Source organism: Diaphorina citri, unplaced genomic scaffold, assembly GCF_000475195.1.
Source record: "Diaphorina citri unplaced genomic scaffold, Diaci psyllid genome assembly version 1.1 scaffold184, whole genome shotgun sequence".
NCBI classification, from domain to species: Eukaryota; Metazoa; Arthropoda; class Insecta; order Hemiptera; family Psyllidae; genus Diaphorina; species Diaphorina citri.
The window spans coordinates 59,997-80,232 of record NW_007377621.1 but is presented as its reverse complement, the minus strand read 5'-3'; the positions used below and the strand labels follow the sequence as shown (position 1 = coordinate 80,232).

General features: G+C 36.8%; 1 protein-coding gene across 1 annotated transcript; it reads right to left on the bottom strand.

Moving 5' to 3' along the window:
* Positions 1-2,032: 2,032 nt before the first annotated feature.
* LOC103505607 (fringe glycosyltransferase) lies at positions 2,033-19,864 on the bottom strand. Its single transcript, XM_008469954.3, has 6 exons — positions 19,805-19,864; positions 19,298-19,420; positions 15,757-15,842; positions 4,354-4,424; positions 2,893-3,073; positions 2,033-2,220 (listed from the first exon to the last, which is right to left on the bottom strand). The coding sequence occupies exons 1-6, from the start codon at positions 19,862-19,864 to the stop codon at positions 2,166-2,168; spliced, it is 576 nt and encodes a 191-aa protein (XP_008468176.1). The 3' UTR covers positions 2,033-2,165.
* Between the last annotated feature and the right edge of the window lie 372 nt (positions 19,865-20,236).

Sequence of the window (20,236 nt, the reverse complement as noted above, 5' to 3'; positions counted from 1 at the left end):
TTTGTAACAATATGTATTATGAAAATTGATCAATTGCTCAAGTTTAAACATACAATCAGCTTCCCCATTGCCCTCACAAAGCTGAGTGCACCCTTAAATTCATATTTCTACCCTGCCGGGAATTGAACCCGAATCTCCCACCTCCTAGGCCAGGGTGAAGAGTACTAGTTGCTGCCCGATGGGGTTTGATGACGATTTCTATTCATTTCCCATGAACTTCACATTGAAATTCTCGCAGAAAAAGATCACTCACCAATTATTTTTTATTAAATGAAGAGATAGCATTTGTTGAACTTCTCACTTCCATCTCGTTATAACTAGCCACCATGTCTATCTGCTGATGCTTGCTGCCCATTGTTTGCTTTTTATCTTAATTGGAAGTTATTTCTTTTTTTTTTTTTCTTTCTTTTTTAGTTTTCTTCTTAATTAAAATAATTAGACACACAAAACCTCTCCAGAGTTATTTCTTCAATGATCCGAAGAGGTTTCCAATTTTATATTAACCCGGTGTGGTCTCGAAGGGTCCTGGGAGTTCCGGGGAACATTAAGGCAAGCTCTAATCTAAAGTCATATCAGGTCTCAGTTGTCCTCACGAGGCTGAGTACCACCAGCAGCACAAGTTATCACAGACGGTCACTGGTCCAGATAGTAGGATCATTCACCAATAACACACTCGATCACCTCTTGAGATACCAACTACCTACAACGTTGCCAAAGGCAAGCTCTAATCTAAAGTCATATCAGGTCTCAGTTGTCCTCACGAGACTGAGTACCACCAGCAGCACAAGTTATCACAGACGGTTACTAGTCCAGATAGTATAGGATCATTGACCAATAACACACTCGATCCGATCACCTCTTGAGATACCAACTACCTACAACGTTCCTTAACTCCGGTGATCCATTGATGGGAATTGGTGCCGTCAACCTGCTATTGGCTACTTCCTTGCTAGAGAGAACTTAACAACCCTTCTAATTAGTTTTAGTTCCTTTTCTAAATACATATCACTTGTATTTAAGCATCAACATTGGTTGTACGAAAGTCTTGTTTCGGCCGACCCGCGGCCTAACGCTCACAAGGCAAGGCGCGCTAACTAGGTTGACCTGCTGAGGTCTAATCGTCCCGAAACGAAGAGTAGGAGAAAAACGCGCTACCGTCCAAGACAACTAGAATGGCATATGCACATTACCTATTTGAACTTGTAAAAGTACCCAAAAAGTGCATTGGCGCACTCAAAAACATCCAAAACGGTCCCTTCATTACCTATTTTGAACTTGGCCAAATGAAAACTGAACAAAGGGTTGAATGGAAAAATTATCCTCTTGGGATGATAAAATAAACAAAAATACTTGAATAATAAAATTTGTTCGTGTTTCTTTATTTTATTTCTATACAAAGTACAATCTCTATATTATCTAATAAACAAACAAATCAACAAATTCAACGAGTCTTTTAGTTCGAAATGAGAACCGTCAAAAACATGTCCTTGCGTAAGAAATAACACCGTTTAACAACAATTTTGTAAACTTTTATAAAAATGAAAATAGACTAATAACATTTAGTATGAAGTGTAGGTATTCAGACAGTAAAGATACAATAATAAAAAAATACCTTCAACATAGAACATTTCGTAAGAAAGCTGAGAAACTTGAAATCGAACCCAACAGCTTCCTAAGGAAGAACTGTGTAGGTATGTATGTACAAGAGTACAGAAGTTGCTATAACTTTTCGGATAAGTGAGAATTTAAGAGTTGATGCTCTTTATTGTAGTATACATACGAGTTCGTATATGAATCAACTTTCTTATACCTATACACAAAATGTACAATAAAATTGTCAAATTTACACTCATAATACAAAGAAATAAAATACATGGGAATGTACAGTGTTCACTCATAAATAACACATATGCAATAAAATTGTCAAATTTACACTCATAATACAAAGAAATAAAATACATGGGAATGTACAGTGTTCACTCATAAATAACACATATGTACATATTATCTTAAAAATACATAATAACAACAAGTGGCATTGCATTTAGGTGCCAAGGAGACACCCTGGCTTTTCTTCGTTCATATCACAGTCGCTTGATCCACCCTGAATGTCGGGTGAAGTGGGGTGACTTGTGTCACATGATGTTCATCGGGTAAAACTGGGGTCACTTTGGACAATAGGTGAAATATGGAAACAGGAGACAGTGTAGCGACAGAAACCTGTGGAACAGAGAAACAAAGCCCAATGTTAGAATCAACCTTAAGAAATTCATCAAGTCTAATATTTTCACCCAATTCCAGTCGTGAATAGTAAAATGTTTTCCTTCTTCCTGTTTTACAACAATTCGTGTTAATATAGGCCGGGCGGTGCTGCGATTTTTCTCAATACATATTATGTGCGCCGCGCCGCAGCAAATTTTAACGAACAATCCAGGCACCTTAAGAAATTCATCAAGTCTAATATTTTCACCCAATTCCAGTCGTGAATAGTAAAATGTTTTCCTTCTTCCTGTTTTACAACAATAAGTTCATTTTTCTCAATACATATTATGTGCGCCGCGCCGCAGCAAATTTTAACGAACAATCCAGGGAAATCTCTTTGTTGCCGTACAAAGTTTATGCGAGCTGAGGCTGCCAAATTATTACAATACATATTACAACATATTTGTGAGAACATACATACACAAGAAGCCGTTCTAAACCCTTATCTACCCCAATGTGGAGATATATAGATTTGATATGAACTTACCTCGTCGGATCTACACTGGTGTCGAAAGATTCAATGTTAAGTCTGTTCACAACATCCTTAGCGTATTGCATATAACTAAACGTGACTTGCTGCAACCCTTATCTACCCCAATGTGGAGATATATAGATTTGATATGAACTTACCTCGTCGGATCTACACTGGTGTCGAAAGATTCAATGTTGAGTCTGTTCACAACATCCTTAGCGTATTGCATATAACTAAACGTGACTTGCTGTGAGAATTTGTCCTGATGCAGAAACTTCATGGGTTCCAAATGAGAATGAAACTCTTCTATCACAGTCATGGGCCTTTGCAGACGATGCTCTGTGGGAGGAAAAATATACAACACAAATTAGTATTGGAAAAAGCCAAGACAGGAGACCCACGAGTAAAATATTTCTTTGTCCTGATGCAGAAACTTCATGGGTTCCAAATGAGAATGAAACTCTTCTATCACAGTCATGGGCCTTTGCAGACGATGCTCTGTGAGAGGAAAAATAACTTCATGGGTTCCAAATGAGAATGAAACTCTTCTATCACAGTCATGGGCCTTTGCAGACGATGCTCTATGGGAGGAAAAATATACAACTTCATGGGTTCCAAATGAGAATGAAACTCTTCTATCACAGTCATGGGCCTTTGCAGACGATGCTCTATGGGAGGAAAAATATACAACACAAATTAGTATTGGAAAAAGCCAAGACAGGAGACCCACGAGTAAAATATTTCTCTTTGAAAAGACACACACACCGACTGTTCACGCCATGTGACCAGTCTTAATTTAAATTCCCTCCAAACCTATAAAATCTGTCATATTATGATTATTAATTTTGACACCTCTTTGTATGACATCTCATTGCAAGGAGGTATCTAGTTGTAAAAATAAACAATAAGCTCATAATGAAATTTACCATAGTTCGAATCACATCGTGCCTTTTCCTTATTCTAAATCATATATCCTTTGCTGCGGCGTAAGTAGTTATTTTTACAATAAAAGGTCCTGAACTTAAGGTAAGACCTCCATTCTCTCATTCTCATTTTCTTAGTAGTAAAAGAACCAGCGGCTTTCGTTTTGTATTAAAACTTTCAAATTTACACTTTTTCGCGTAGCGAGGAAACTCAGCCGAAGCCCTCGCTACAAACCTTCACGGGCCAATCGCTGAAACACTGGATTTAGGCTCTAGGGACCTCAAAACGTGTTTTTTCACTAAAAACTGACCATCAAAAATTTGAACCGATTACATTACTTTCCTTTCTATAGGATAAGGAAAGTAAAAAGGAAAAATCCACTCGACATCTTTTTTTCTTCTTCAAAATTTTGCACTAAGGGTAGAACCGAAGCGTAGCGTAGGCTAGAATATTGATCATGTCGTGGCGGGTTAGCAAATTTTCCCAAGTACAGGTTGTTTCATTCTAGACAAAAGAGAGAGAGAATCCTCGACATCTTTTTTTCTTCTTCAAAATTTTGCACTAAGGGTAGAACCGAAGCGTAGCGTAGGCTAGAATATTGATCATGTCGTGGCGAGTTAGCAAATTTTCCCAAGTTCAGGTTGTTTCATTCTAGACAAAAGAGAGAGAGAATTGAACCAAGAAGCTTTACTTACCTATGATATAACCCATAGTACAATCGTCAGGCAGTCTAATCTTCTCACAAATGCTGATGAACTTGCCACCGCTGAAAGCCAAACCAAAAATCAATGACAAAGAATGAGAACATTATTTCATGTACCAACACAATATGTACTATAGTAAGGGCTGTGGGGAACATTTAGTAGAAATCAGTGTGAGGATGTCACCGTCCAACTGAATCCAAGCAACGCGTCGACTCTGGTGTCCAAGTAGTGATGTTTATGTGGTTCATCCCGAACTGCAGTGAGGAGACTCCACCTCACTGGACCATAAAATAGAATTAATTTTACCATCTCTATAAAAATCCGCAGAAGAGGCCATTTTCGTAATAATTATTTTTAATGATTATTAGGATCATTATTTATTGTGTCTTGAACAATTTTTATAGCACTTTACGAATACAATTTGCACTGTAATAATATTAATAATTAGTGGATCTAGCTCATCTAGAACTTATCTTGGGGATTTCAAGCTCAAAGTGCCGAGCCATGAATATTTTATTATCATTTCTAGAGGATAGCTCCAGTTTTTACAACTTAATACAGCGGAAGCATACTACACAGTGTGCTTCCAAATGATGTGCGATACTTGCAATATACGCATTTCTAGAGGATAGCTCCAGTTTTTACAACTTAATACAGCGGAAGCATACTACACAGTGTGCTTCCAAATGATGTGCGATACTTGCATGCGATACGCATGCACAATGCACATGATCTATGAATCACTCTTAAACCTGGGGCTCCGGGATAAAGGACTCGATTTTTCGTTTATAAATTACTGCACAAGTCAGTTAGATATTAGTGGGGTTCTGGTTTAATACAGTTTGATGCCACCGTTTGGAAACACCTTGTAGATTTTAAGACAATAAAATTAATGAACATGAAAATTCACTTAGATTCAAAGTCAGCCTTATTATTACGAGTATATTTTTTCCCTTCAATAATGATATAATACCTCTATCAATGTGTTCCCCCCTCCTCTCAGTTCTTCATAAAGGTAATAAATATTTAATGTTTATTGAACATTGCCGCCATGTCTCATGTGTGTATGTTTGTCCGCAGTCCAATAGCATTGGATCCAAATACTTTATGTTCATGTTCTACATTTCATTAGGTGCTGAGGATTTTGAAGTACCTATGTATATTCCGAATTGAAGGGGAAAATGATCAGAAGAACTAGAAACACGTATGTGTATCATCTGGGGACCATTTATCATAATGTGGAATTACAGACCAAAAATGTGATTGAGAGCAAAACAGGAACTAATGATAAGGATGACTGAGAATGCATCCTCCCCAGAGTTTGAAAATTGACGCTATACCTATCTAGAATTCTTCACACAAATGCATGTCAATGTGCATTTGATTTCGATGAAACTGCTTCCAACAAACACATAAATACATTGAGGCATTTGAGGAAAAAGGAAGAATTTTGGATGAGAGCAGACATAATCTTGAAATGAAGGTTAAGCGGTGACCAGAATAGTCAGTGACTCAGTACTCCTGTCAGACACTTTGAAAACTTGGCGATTCTTTTTTTCTTTTCAAAGTGAACAGAAATGTGGTCTCCCCGTACAAGAAAAAGTAAGGAAAATAACCTATGCATGTAGAAAAACAACATTAAATTTGATGGTATGATGGGTACAGAAGTACAAACCGAAATAGACATTTTTAATTAAATTGGAAATAACCAGAGAGGAGAGAGAGAGAGAGACCAATGATGAAGAAGAGAGAAATAAGAAATAGATAGATAGAGAGATGTTGATGAATGAGTGGATAACAGAGACACCTCATTAGGAAATACCAACGTGGCTGAAATATGTCCCGATACCGAGTCGGAATTATGTATATGTACCTTGAGAATCTGTGTGATTCGGATGTTATGTCTATTTACATTACATACATAGATATATCGGGACGTATTTATTTGTTCAAGCAAGGTACCTTCGTAGTTTGGCCTGTTGGTGTTAAGTACAGAGTACAGGGTAGATGGTTCACAAATATGCTAAAGCTGCTATAATAATATTATTTCCTTTGTTATAACTTAATTATATTGTCGGCAAAAAGTTCCATTATGCAAAGAACCGCGGTAGGGTTCATGGCATATTCTGCTAGTTTACGTCGCTACTTTATATGGGTTTCAGACGATGTCGATCTACATTGGTCGTCTGTAAGGTAGACGTATCATCTCCTTTTCCTACACCTTGTACTTTCCTCCTATTACCTTCGACGTAATCACGAGAACCCACACGGAGTACGCCGAAACAACTTTAGTTCTAATTCGAGAATCAAAAAAAGCAAAACCCTCCCTGTAGCGCTCCCTATCTATACTTAGTTATCATTACAAATACAAGGGCATTTTGCTCCGAGATGAACTTTTGATCTCATTCCTTTATCGGGCATCCTATAACTCAGTGTCCTTCTCCCCTAACTACCGAAATAGATGTTGATGAATGAGTGGATAACAGAGACACCTCATTAGGAAATACCAACGTGGCTGAAATATGTCCCGATACCGAGTCGGAATTATACATAGGTACCTTGAGAATCTGTGTGATTCGGATGTTATGTCTATTTACATTACATACATAGATATATCGTATTTATTTGTTCAAGCAAGGTACCTTCGTAGTTTGGCCTGTTGGTGTTAAGTACAGGGTAGATGGTTCTTTTTGAAGAAAATCGGGTTCAATATCTGAAAATGTGCTAGTTTATCCTTTCATTTTACGTCGCTACTTTATATGGGTTTCAGACGATGTCGATCTACATTGGTCGTCTGTAAGGTAGACGTATCATCTCCTTTTCCTACACCTTGTACTTTCCTCCTATTACCTTCGACGTAATCACGAGAACCCACGGAGCACGCCGAAACAACTTTACTTCTAATTCGAGAATCAAAAAAGCAAAACCCTCCCTGTAGCGCTCCCTATCTATAGTTAAAGTCAAGTTTATCATTACAAATACAAGAGCATTTTGCTCAGAGATGAACTTTTGATCTCATTCCTTTATCGGGCATCCTATAACTCAGTGTCCTTCTCCCCTAACTACCTAAATATATGTACAACATTACACCCTGAACGTGAGCACTGTTGAAAACAAAGGAGACTAATGTTCTAATAATATAACTAGTCTTGGTCCAAGTACCTACTAGTCAGTTGTTACATTCCTGTTAATTGGAAGAAAATACCAAACATTGGGATAATGATGATAGGTATTGTTATTATTACTAGTAGTAGAAATAGTCAGGATGTATTTGTTACATTTAATGAGCTGTGAAGCCGCGGCAAATCGGTTCCATTAGTTTTGTTCTTCGGTTTATATTTAACTTCCATTTTTTTTTTAATGTGACTCAGAAACTATTGATTGTTAACATTGTTGACTCATGGTCAGGGTAAATTCCTAATGGTAAACACATTAATTTAACCAATCAGAGAATACGAGGGGATGGCCGAAACAAGACTTTCGTACAACCAATGTTGATGCTTAAATACAAGTGATATGTATTTAGAAAAGGAACTAAAACTAATTAGAAGGGAGTGAGAGAGAGAGAGAGATATGGGAGAGGAGGCATCTCCACTACTTATGGTGGATGTGACATACGAGTAACTCCTAATGTTAAAGTGCGTACATATCTATGTAGAGACAGAGAGATATGGGAGAGTAGGCATCTCCACTACTTATGGTGGATGTGACATACGAGTAACTCCTAATGTTAAAGTGCGTACATATCTATGTAGAGAGAGAGAGATATGGGAGAGTAGGCATCTCCACTACTTATGGTGGATGTGACATACGAGTATATATATATGTAGGTATCCACTCGCTAAAATTCAACTTGCTATTGCTAAATTAAGTGATATGGGAGAGTAGGCATCTCCACTACTTATGGTGGATGTGACATACGAGTAACTCCTAATGTTAAAGTGCGCATATATCTATGTAGGTATCTGCGCAAATCCACTCGCTAAAATTCAACTTGCTATTACTAAATGAAGTCCGAATTATCTGTGAAATCTCGTACTGTGCGCAGAGTTTCCACAACACGGAAATATGTAATTCTCTATTAGTCCGAATTATCTGTGAAATCTCGTACTGTGCGCAGAGTTTCCACAACACGGAAATATGTAATTCTCTATGTTATACGTACGCACTTTAAGATTATACATTTTCAGACTTCTAGTCGAGGGGTCGCGGGTTCTTACCTGGCAATTGGTAACATTTTGAGCGCCAATGCTCTGCTGATACAATAGCCTGCACCTCCTGTACCAAACCAGAACTTGACGAATTGCTGAAAACAAGAGAGAACAGTTCATATGTTAGTAGACATCATCTTGTCTGGCATATGTTAGCAAAGATATTAATACTCTTTTTATGTTAATAATAGACATTATAAACACCAATAATACTGCCAGCTTCGTGAGCTTGGAGGGTAGCACGCCTGACTTGTAAGCGTCAGGTCGCGAGTTCGATTCCCTTCCAGGACGAAGCCAGGATGGTCTCAAAAAGGCTTGCACTTCTATATCCATATACAATAAAATTATTATTAATACATATCCCGGCAGGGTAGAAATATGAATTTAAGGGTGCACTCAGCTTTGTGAGGGCAATGGGGAAGCTGATTGTATGTTTAAACTTGAGCAATTGATCAATTTTCATAATACATATTGTTACAAAACGCATCTAGAGACTTCAGAGTAGGTAAGCTACGTAGGTATCATGTATGAACTATGAACGTGAAGCCTCGAGAAGTAAAATCAAAATGATACTGGTAGCGCAACCTGGTAGAATTCAAACAGAACTAGTTACAATCGTGAATCTTGAAATCAGGGCTCTCCAACTTCCATGTTTATGCGTACCAGATGCTATGTAGAAAGTAGAAAGGTACTTCTCGGGTCACAGGTTGATAACCCCTGTAAGATCTAAAATTCTAAACTATAGGTACTTATACATAGGTAAACAGGTATACACACAATATTGTCGAATGTTATAGTCCGTTCTAGAAACGAATTAATGACGTAGGATTTTGTCTGGAATTTAGGAGGAATTCTCTAGCACAATCCAGGTGCTTCCTCACTCTCTCGGGGAGTTATAAATTGAGGGTAGGTACCCACCTGTCAGTTCGTTCTGTGTTGGATTTGTGCGAGCGATCTAGTAAGCGATAGTCATTTAGGAGGAATTCTCTAGCACAATCCAGGTGCTTCCTCACTCTCTCGGGGAGTTATAAATTGAGGGTAGGTACCCACCTGTCAGTTAGTTCTGTGTTGGATTTGTGCGAGCGATCTAGTAAGCGATAGTCCAAGCGATTAGTACAGTGAGTCAGTGAATTTTCTAGTGCGAAATTGAAGTGTTAATAGTACCGCGATAAGTGACAGTAAAGTACCTAAGCTTCTACATTATACTCATCAGGGGTATTATACCTATAGCCTATGGGGTCAGTCCAAATGTGCTGCCATGACCAGAGCTCCGACCGAAGTGTGTTCACATTCAAACTAAATGATCGTGATTGAAGTTTTGCCATGTTATGAAGGTAAGCTATACAAGCGATAGTCCAAGCGATTAGTACAGTGATAGTGAATTTTCTAGTGCGAAATTGAAGTGTTAGTACCGCGATAAGTGACAGTAAAGTACCTATGCGAAAGTTAGTGTTAACAGTGATAGATAAGCGATCGTACTTTGTGATAAGCGATTGTACCTTGTAATAGCGATTGTACCTAGTGGACTTTGTACTCTTTTGTGAACTTAAATAAACTTGTTGTACTCTAGATTTAATAAACGAATTCGTGAGTGTTTTCACTAATCCTAATCTTTTACGAACCCATTCACGCCCACGTACACGTAACAATATTTTTAAATGGAATTCCGTGCTAATTCGAGAAGCACTCAGCCTCAAGAGGGTAAAAATGACGAAGATAAAAGAAGTTGGGATAAAAACAGCTAGGGCTGAGTGATGATAGTGAGTATATGTTGGCCACGACACAGACCACATGCGTCCAATGTAGCAGTTGTTTCATTGCTACGAAATAAAAACGGCGGTGAAACACTCATCTTTAAAAAAACCTTAAAAAAAAATTAACGAATTCGTGAGTGTTTTCACTAATCCTAATCTTTTACGAACCCATTCACGCCCACGTTCACGTAACAATATTTTTAAATAGAATTCCGTGCTAATTCGAGGAGCACTCAGCGCTCAGCCTCAAGAGGGTAAAAATGACGAAGATAAAAGAAGTTGGGATAAAAACAGCTAGGGCGGAGTGATGATAGTGAGTATATGTTGCATTATAGGTTCTGTGATCAAATCAGCCGATAACACAATGAGTAAACTGATCAGAACCCGAGAGTTCTGAGATGCTGAGAATCAATAATATTGGATCTTGGATCAGTCTCCAAGTCATAAATTTGATTCTTGTTCAATTAAATTTCCAGAGACACAAACGAAACCATTGGAACCAAAATCTACAGGATGAATCAGAATTTCCGTGAAAAGTTCATAATTACATATATTCCATAATCACCTAAAATAATAATCACTTCTTCTTTTTAATTTTTCCCTATTCAATTAAATTTCCAGAGACACAAACGAAACCATTGGAACCAAAATCTACAGGATGAATCAGAATTTCCGTGAAAAGTTCATAATTATATTCCATAATCACCTAAAATAATAATCACTTCTTCTTCATCTTCTTCTTTTTAATTTTTCTCTGTTCCCATTCGAATTTTCCAAATGAATTTTGGGCTTCATAGGAGCAATTTTTTCTTAGTGAGTTCTGTACCAAGTCTCTCGAGTCTCTGAATCATCTGGTATATAAACTTACACAAATTCCAATCCAAATCAAATCCAATCAATAAATTTATTTTTTTTGTCAATTAAATTCGAAAAAGAAAAAAATCCTAACTCCAAGGAATTTTTCATTCGAGTATATACCAAGTCTCTCGAGTCTCTGAATCATCTGGTATATAAACTTACACAAATTCCAATCCAAATCAAATCCAATCAATAAATTTATTTTATTTTTTTTTTTTTGTCAATTAAATTCGAAAAAGAAAAAAATCCTAACTCCAAGGAATTTTTCATTCGAGTATATTGAGTTACTAGACGAGGTATGTTTACGTAGTTGTCATCATCAAAGTGACAAAACCACCTGAAACAAAATAAATACAATAACATCATTAGACAAAGTAAAATGTTTGCTAATGTAACATGGTCGAAAGAGAACGGAGATTGTTTATCACCTTTTATTAAGTATGTACATATGTATACTTTTTTTTTGTCCTTACAAAAATTGATCCAAATTCAAATAATTCCATCTCAATTTCTCTCTCTCTCTCTTTCTTGTTCAAGGTGATTTTCTCTATCTAGGTATTCGTAAGAAAGACAGGGTGGACAAAAGTATATTTATTTACAAGTCTACAGTGAACAAATATGCTAAAGCTGCTATAATAATATTATTTCCTTTGTTATAACTTAATTATATTGTCGGCAAAAAGTTCCATTATGCAAAGAACTACGGTAGCGTTCATGGCATATTCAGCTAGCAGATGTGTAGGTACATAATATATTTATAACTATTGATTTGATTTGATTTCGTAATATGACAGAGACAGATGACTAACTTGTATTATTAAGGAGCGCGGTAGCGCTCCGCCCCGCCAAGTCAAAAAAGTTTGTCCGCGCTACTAGAGATATTATACGCGACAGGGAAAGTAGCCATTTTGAGGTAGTTGTAGAGGGACAACTACAAATGACGGAAGAAAACGGATTGCGTGTTTGTGTTGGGGCATGAAAGTAGACCATGTTGAAAAAAAAATCATCCAAATCGGTTAAGACAAGCCGGAGATATTTGACTTTGAAAAACGTCAAATTTTTACACATTTTCTGCTGCTGCTTCTTCTGCTTCTTTGACGTTGACCGCTCTACAGTCAAAACTACTGAACCGATTTTGTTGGTTGATGGCTCATTCTTTTTCTCGTGAGTGGCAAATGTGCCTTTTCATAGTTTCAATGCCCTCAAAGGGCCCCTTTGGCCTTGAATTTGATAAAAGACTGATTTTCATCTTATCATGTCGGGTTTTAACTTGGCGGGGTCTTTTTTTATGCCACGAAGTGGTATTTTTTGGGGGTGTTAATCCTTCGGTCGGATTAGAAAGGGAATAATTCCTCTAATCTTGAAAAAAAAAAAAAAAAAAAAAACTAAATTAGAGCGGTAGTTGTGAGTCAAATATTGCATTGAAATTCCTCTCGTGTTTTTTATGCTATCAAAAAACCAGGATAAAAACTAAAAAACCTGTTTATTTTTTAGGGTTCTTAATTTGGTTGAGGTTTAATTAGAATTTAAAGGTATCACGATGTAAAGTCTTGATAATAATTTTAATACAAGTGACGATATAAAATTTAAACCATTAGGCTCCTTGAGACCTGCTCATTTTATTCAAGTTCTACTCTCTAAGTACTCATTGAAAGTAAATGATTTTATTATGTTAAACTACATATGTGTAACTATCGTAATGGGAAACAAGGAAAAATTCTATGGAAAATGGAAATGCATTAAACTCGTACAAAGTTGTATGTAAGTCGTTTCGAAATGGAGAAAGGATTGGAAATAAATTTGTTTGTAATTCAAGATGGACAAGACCTTGATTTTGTTTCCTCAGAAGTTCTCTAATTAACGAGGATGTAATTTCATAGCTCTCCTGAGATTGAACCTGTGACCCCTGTTTGCCAGTATATTCCATAATCACCTAAAATAATAATCACTTCTTCTTCATCTTCTTCTTTTTAATTTTTCTCTGTTCCCATTCGAATTTTCCAAATGAATTTTGGGCTTCATAGGAGCAATTTTTTCTTAGTGAGTTCTGTACCAAGTCTCTCGAGTCTCTGAATCATCTGGTATATAAACTTACACAAATTCCAATCCAAATCAAATCCAATCAATAAATTTATTTTTTTTGTCAATTAAATTCGAAAAAGAAAAAAATCCTAACTCCAAGGAATTTTTCATTCGAGTATATTTTCCCTTCAATAATGATATAATACCTCTATCAATGTGTTCCCCCCTCCTCTCAGTTCTTCATAAAGGTAATAAATATTTAATGTTTATTGAACATTGCCGCCATGTCTCATGTGTGTATGTTTGTCCGCAGTCCAATAGCATTGGGTCCAAATACTTTATGTTCATGTTCTACATTTCATTAGGTGCTGAGGATTTTGAAGTACCTATATTCCGAATTGAAGGGGAAAATGATCAGAAGAACTAGATCATTTGGGGACCATTTATCATAATGTGGAATCACAGACCAAACCGAGAGCAAAACAGGAACTAATGATAAGGATGACTGAGAATGCATCCTCCCTAGAGTTTGAAAATTGACGCTACCTATATCTAGAATTCTTCACACAAATGCATGTCAATGTGGATTTGATTTCAATGAAACTGCTTCCAACAAACTCATAAATACATTGAGGAAAAAGGAAGAATTCTGGATGAGAGCAAACATAATCTTGAAATGAAGGTTAAGCGGTGACCAGAATAGTCAATGACTCAGTACTCCTGTCAGACACTTTGAAAACTTGGCGATTTTTTTTCTTTTCAATGTGAACAGAAATGTGGTCTCCCCGTAGAAGAAAAAAGTAAGGAAAATAACCTATGTATGTAGAAAAACAACATTTGAGGGTATGATGGGTACAGAAGTACAAACCGAAATAGACATTTTTAATTAAAGTGGAAATAACCAGAGAGGAGAGAGAGAGAGAGAGAGACCAATGATGAAGAAGAGAGAAATAAGAAATTTGAAAAAAAAAAAAATCATCCAAATCGGTTAAGACAAGCCGGAGATATTTGACTTTGAAAAACGTCAAATTTTTACACATTTTCTGCCGCTGCTTCTTCTGCTTCTTTAACGTTGACCGCTCTACAGTCAGAACTACTGAACCGATTTTGTTGGTTCATGGCTCATTCTTTTTCTCGTGAGTGGCAGATGTGCCTTTTCTTAGTTTCAAGGCCCTCAAAGGGCCCCTTTGGCCTTGAATTTGATAAAAGACTGATTTTCATCTTATCATGTCGGGTTTTAACTTGGCGGAGTCTTTTTTTATGCCACGAAGTGGTATTTTTTTAGGATGTTAATCCTTCGGTCGGATTAGAAAGGGAATAATTCCTCTAATCTTGAAAAAAAAAAAAAAAAAAAACTATGGGAGAGTAGGCATCTCCACTACTTATGGTGGATGTGACATACGAGTAACTCCTAATGTTAAAGTGCGTACATATATATGTAGAGAGAGAGATATGGGAGAGTAGGCATCTCCACTACTTATGGTGGATGTGACATACGAGTAACTCCTAATGTTAAAGTGCGTACATATATATGTAGAGAGAGAGATATGGGAGAGTAGGCATCTCCACTACTTATGGTGGATGTGACATACGAGTAACTCCTAATGTTAAAGTGCGTACATATATATGTAGAGAGAGAGATATGGGAGAGTAGGCATCTCCACTACTTATGGTGGATGTGACATACGAGTAACTCCTAATGTTAAAGTGCGTACATATATATGTAGAGAGAGAGATATGGGAGAGTAGGCATCTCCACTACTTATGGTGGATGTGACATACGAGTAACTCCTAATGTTAAAGTGCGTACATATATATGTAGAGAGAGAGATATGGGAGAGTAGGCATCTCCACTACTTATGGTGGATGTGACATACGAGTAACTCCTAATGTTAAAGTGCGTACATATATATGTAGAGAGAGAGATATGGGAGAGTAGGCATCTCCACTACTTATGGTGGATGTGACATACGAGTAACTCCTAATGTTAAAGTGCGTACATATATATGTAGAGAGAGAGATATGGGAGAGTAGGCATCTCCACTACTTATGGTGGATGTGACATACGAGTAACTCCTAATGTTAAAGTGCGTACATATATATGTAGAGAGAGAGATATGGGAGAGTAGGCATCTCCACTACTTATGGTGGATGTGACATACGAGTAACTCCTAATGTTAAAGTGCGTACATATATATGTAGAGAGAGAGATATGGGAGAGTAGGCATCTCCACTACTTATGGTGGATGTGACATACGAGTAACTCCTAATGTTAAAGTGCGTACATATCTATGTAGAGAGAGAGAGATATGGGAGAGTAGGCATCTCCACTACTTATGGTGGATGTGACATACGAGTATATATATATGTAGGTATCCACTCGCTAAAATTCAACTTGCTATTGCTAAATTAAGTCCGAATTATCTGTGAAATCTCGTACTGTGCGCAGAGTTTCCACAACACGGAAATATGTAATTCTCTATGTTATACGTACGCACTTTAAGATTATACATTTTCAGACTTCTAGTCGAGGGGTCGCGGGTTCTTACCTGGCAATTGGTAACATTTTGAGCGCCAATGCTCTGCTGATACAATAGCCTGCACCTCCTGTACCAAACCAGAACTTGACGAATTGCTGAAAACAAGAGAGAACAGTTCATATGTTAGTAGACATCATCTTGTCTGGCATATGTTAGCAAAGATATTAATACTCTTTTTATGTTAATAATAGACATTATAAACACCAATAATACTGCCAGCTTCGTGAGCTTGGAGGGTAGCGCACCTGACTTGTAAGCGTCAGGTCGCGAGTTCGATTCCCTCCCAGGACGAAGCCAGGATGGTCTCAAAAAGGCTTGCACTTCTATATCCATATACAATAAAATTATTATTAATACATCTGTAATTGGGCATATTCATTCGAAATACAATGTTAGAGTAAACTTTTGAAAATAATTAGAAAAAAAAACCTTTCTAGAGAGAGAGAGAGAGAGAGAGAGGATCAGAGACCCCATGGGCAAAAAACCTGTCAAAACTCTCTTCTTCAGTAAGCAATTACAAACCATAACATAAAATATCGGTAAAAATGTAATATTTTAAAGAAAAGACTACATAATATTTTTCGAAAAAATAAATAGATATATTTCATGACAGAAAATTAAAATTTGGGATGTAGGTATCTGGTGAATATTAGGGGGCATCATGAGACGAAAATAATTAAAAAAATACTGCTTCTGGGCTTGTTGTTCAAGTTCGGATATTTAACCTCAAATAACCCTTACCAGTCCACACACCAAAATATGAACCTTTAGAGATCCTAAATAACGCTAAGAGCTAATTCCAAACTGTCAGCCTAGTTAGCTTGAAGTGTGGTACAACTACATTGTAAGCGCTAGGTCCCGGCTTGGGTCAAACTTTATCTTAAACCGACTTACTTTATCTTATGATCTTGGAATGATTTTATTTTTCCTATTCTGTTCTTTTGTATTTGATTATAACACTTTCGTTGTTACAATTTCCTTTCAGAGCGTTAAAATGGTTAAATGACCCCTCTCTCTCTCTCTCTCTTCCTGAACTAAATTGATGGTTTCGTAACCCGGGGGCAACTGAAAATTTCCAAATTATAAAATCAAACCTAAACTTGTCTGAATAAGAAAAGATCGATTACTATTACACACACACACACACACACACACACACACACACACACACACACACACACACACACACACACACACACACACACACACACACACACACACACACACACACACACACACACACACACACACACACACACACACACACACACACACACACACACACACACACACACACACACACACACACACACACACACACACACACACACACACACACACACACACACACACACACACACACACACACACACACACACACACACACACACACACACACACACACACACACACACACACACACACACACACACACACACACACACACACACACACACACACACACACACACACACACACACACACACACACACACACACACACACACACACACACACACACACACACACACACACACACACACACACACACACACACACACACACACACACACACACACACACACACACACACACACACACACACACACACACACACACACACACACACACACACACACACACACACACACACACACACACACACACACACACACACACACACACACACACACACACACACACACACACACACACACACACACACACACACACACACACACACACACACACACACACACACACACACACACACACACACACACACACACACACACACACACACACACACACTCCTGTGATTTCTCATTGTCACATATCCCCATTTCATAACCTAACGAGCTATAAGCCAGAAGGCATTGTCATAATCCGATAGTCTTCAAAATATCTCTACATATCTTCAACATAAGAACAACGCAAATATTATACTTTGCCAACAAATACATTTTAAACATTAATAATCAAATTTAACTATAGTCTGTCTCATATAGCTTGAGAAAAACACATTGTCAAACGTTTTAGATGTTCATTTTCGGATGTCGGCAACATTGGAAGAAGAAAATTAAGAAGTCTCCAGTTATGATAATGTAAGATGTGAGCGTAATGCAAGTATTTGATTGGTCCTCACAGTTCGGGCCTTGTCACAAAAATCGCCAAGCTAGATGGACAGACTATAACTGTAATCTGGATGTAATGTTTGGATTAAAGATTTCAACTTGGATTTTGTTAACAGTGATAGATAAGCGATCGTACTTTGTGATAAGAGATTGTACCTTGTAATAGCGATTGTACCTAGTGACTGTGTACTCTTTTGTGAACTTAAATAAACTTGTTGTACTCTCTTGGATTTTAATTAAGACTCAAATATTTCTACAGATCCAATCCTTTGTCTTAACACTGTGCCAACAATGAGGCAGTTGTATGACATAAATATTGATCAGTAAAAGCTAAGAATCTTACTATCGAATTTCAGAAAATCAAACACGCCCAACGTTGCTTAACTTCGGTGATCCACCAGGAACTGGTGCGTATACAACGTGCTTTTCTCCATACTCACTCCTTATTTTCTCAAACTGCATAATAATTATTGTTATTAAGTATATCTTATTTTATTAACTGGCCCACACTTCTGCAAATCCTTCAGACGCTTTTTACTTTTTTTATGAAGCTGATCTCATTTTTATTTTTATTGTTTTTTACTTCTCCTCTTCTTCCTTAATTAACCGACTTCTCTCTCTCTCTCTATCTGGAATGTCACAGGTATAAGAGAGAGAAAAAAAAGCAGGTGGTTGATAAAAGTTAGATAAAATGTAACACAAACTATACAGGTTGTAAACTTTAGTAATGTTTTTCATATCATATCGTATTTTCATCTCACATAAAAATTTCCTTAATTATTTTAACATTAAATACTTAAATATTGATCAGTAAAAGCTAAGAATCTTACTATCGAATTTCAGAAAATCAAACACGCCCAACGTTGCTTAACTTCGGTGATTCACCACGAATTGGTGCGTATACAATGTGCTTTTCTCCATACTCACTCCTTATTTTCTCAAACTGCATAATAATTATTGTTATTATATCGTATTTTATTAACTGGCCCACACTTCTGCAAGTCCTTCAGACGCTTTTTACTTACATGAAGCTAATCTCATTTTTATTTTTTATTGTTTTTTAGGTACTTCTCCTCTTCTTCCTTAATTAACCGACTTCTCTCTCTCTCTATCTGGAATGTCACAGGTATAAGAGAGAAAAAAAAAAGCAGGTGGTTGATAAAAGTTAGATAAAATGTAACACAAACTATACAGGTTGTAAACTTTAGTAATGTTTTTCATATCGTATTTTCATCTCACATAAAAATTTCCTTCATTATTTTAACTTTAAAGGGTTAAAAAATAAATATGCAAATGCAAAGTTTGAACCAATTATTACACCTTACAACTCTAGTTTAGGTGATTTTGCATTTTCTTTTTTTGTCAGAGTAATTATTTCATTATTATGTATTTTGAACAATGCTGGAGAATTCTTACCTGTTTGCTAGTCTTATTCTTCCCCTCTCTGTTGAGTATCTTGAGCGGAGTCTTGATACTCCTCTTGCCTAGATACCAGTCTTCCTGAGGATTATAGTCAGACAGGAGAGTTACTAGACGAGGTATTCTCTCTCTCTCTCTCTCTCTCTCTCTCTCTCTCTCTCTCTCTCTCTCTCTCTCTCTCTCTCTCTCTCTCTCTATCTGGAATGTCACAGGTATAAGAGAGAAAAAAAAGCAGGTGGTTGATAAAAGTTAGATAAAATGTAACACAAACTATAGGTACAGGTTGTAAACTTTAGTAATGTTTTTCATATCGTATTTTCATCTCACATAAAAATTTCCTTCATTATTTTAACATTAAAGGATTAAAAAATAAATATGTAAATGCAAAGTTTGAACCAATTATTACACCTTACAACTCTAGTTTAGGTGATTTTGCATTTTCTTTTTCTGTCAGTGTAATTATTTCATTATTATGTATTTTGAACAATGCTGGAGAATTCTTACCTGTTTGCTAGTCTTATTCTTTCCCTCTCTGTTGAGTATCTTACTAGTAACTAGTAACATGGTGATTCAAACTGAGGGGGTGACGGTGCGGTGCTCAGTAGTGTTGACATTTGCTGAGTGGATAATCATTTGACGTAGATTTTTGATAGAATTCATTTTATGAAAAATAAAAGAATAAGATTAAGATTTTCTGTTAAACTTTAGAGGTAGGTAGCAGATGTCATATAGAAACAATCGAGATATCAGAGAAACTCAATGTGAAGTTCATCAAAGAGTTCTGATGAGAGAAACACTACAGACAGTAGACAGAAATTAAAGGACTACAGACAGTAGACAGAAATTAAAGGAAAAATCGTGAACTTCAAACTTAGAACTCATTCTGTTCCTTCAACCAGAGTACCCAAGTACTACTATATACCTACCTACTTTCAG

Bases quoted from the DNA above. Each gene is read 5' to 3' on its own strand.
- LOC103505607 (XM_008469954.3), bottom strand. From the start codon at position 19,864: ATGTTACTAGTTACTAGTAAGATACTCAACAGAGAGGGAAAGAATAAG. The intron at 3,074-4,353 runs GTAAGTAAAGCT...TTCCTCCCACAG, and splicing joins TACTATGGGTTATATCATAG to AGCATCGTCTGCAAAGGCCC. The intron at 2,221-2,892 runs GTAAGTTCATAT...TCTGTTCCACAG, and splicing joins ACCAGTGTAGATCCGACGAG to GTTTCTGTCGCTACACTGTC.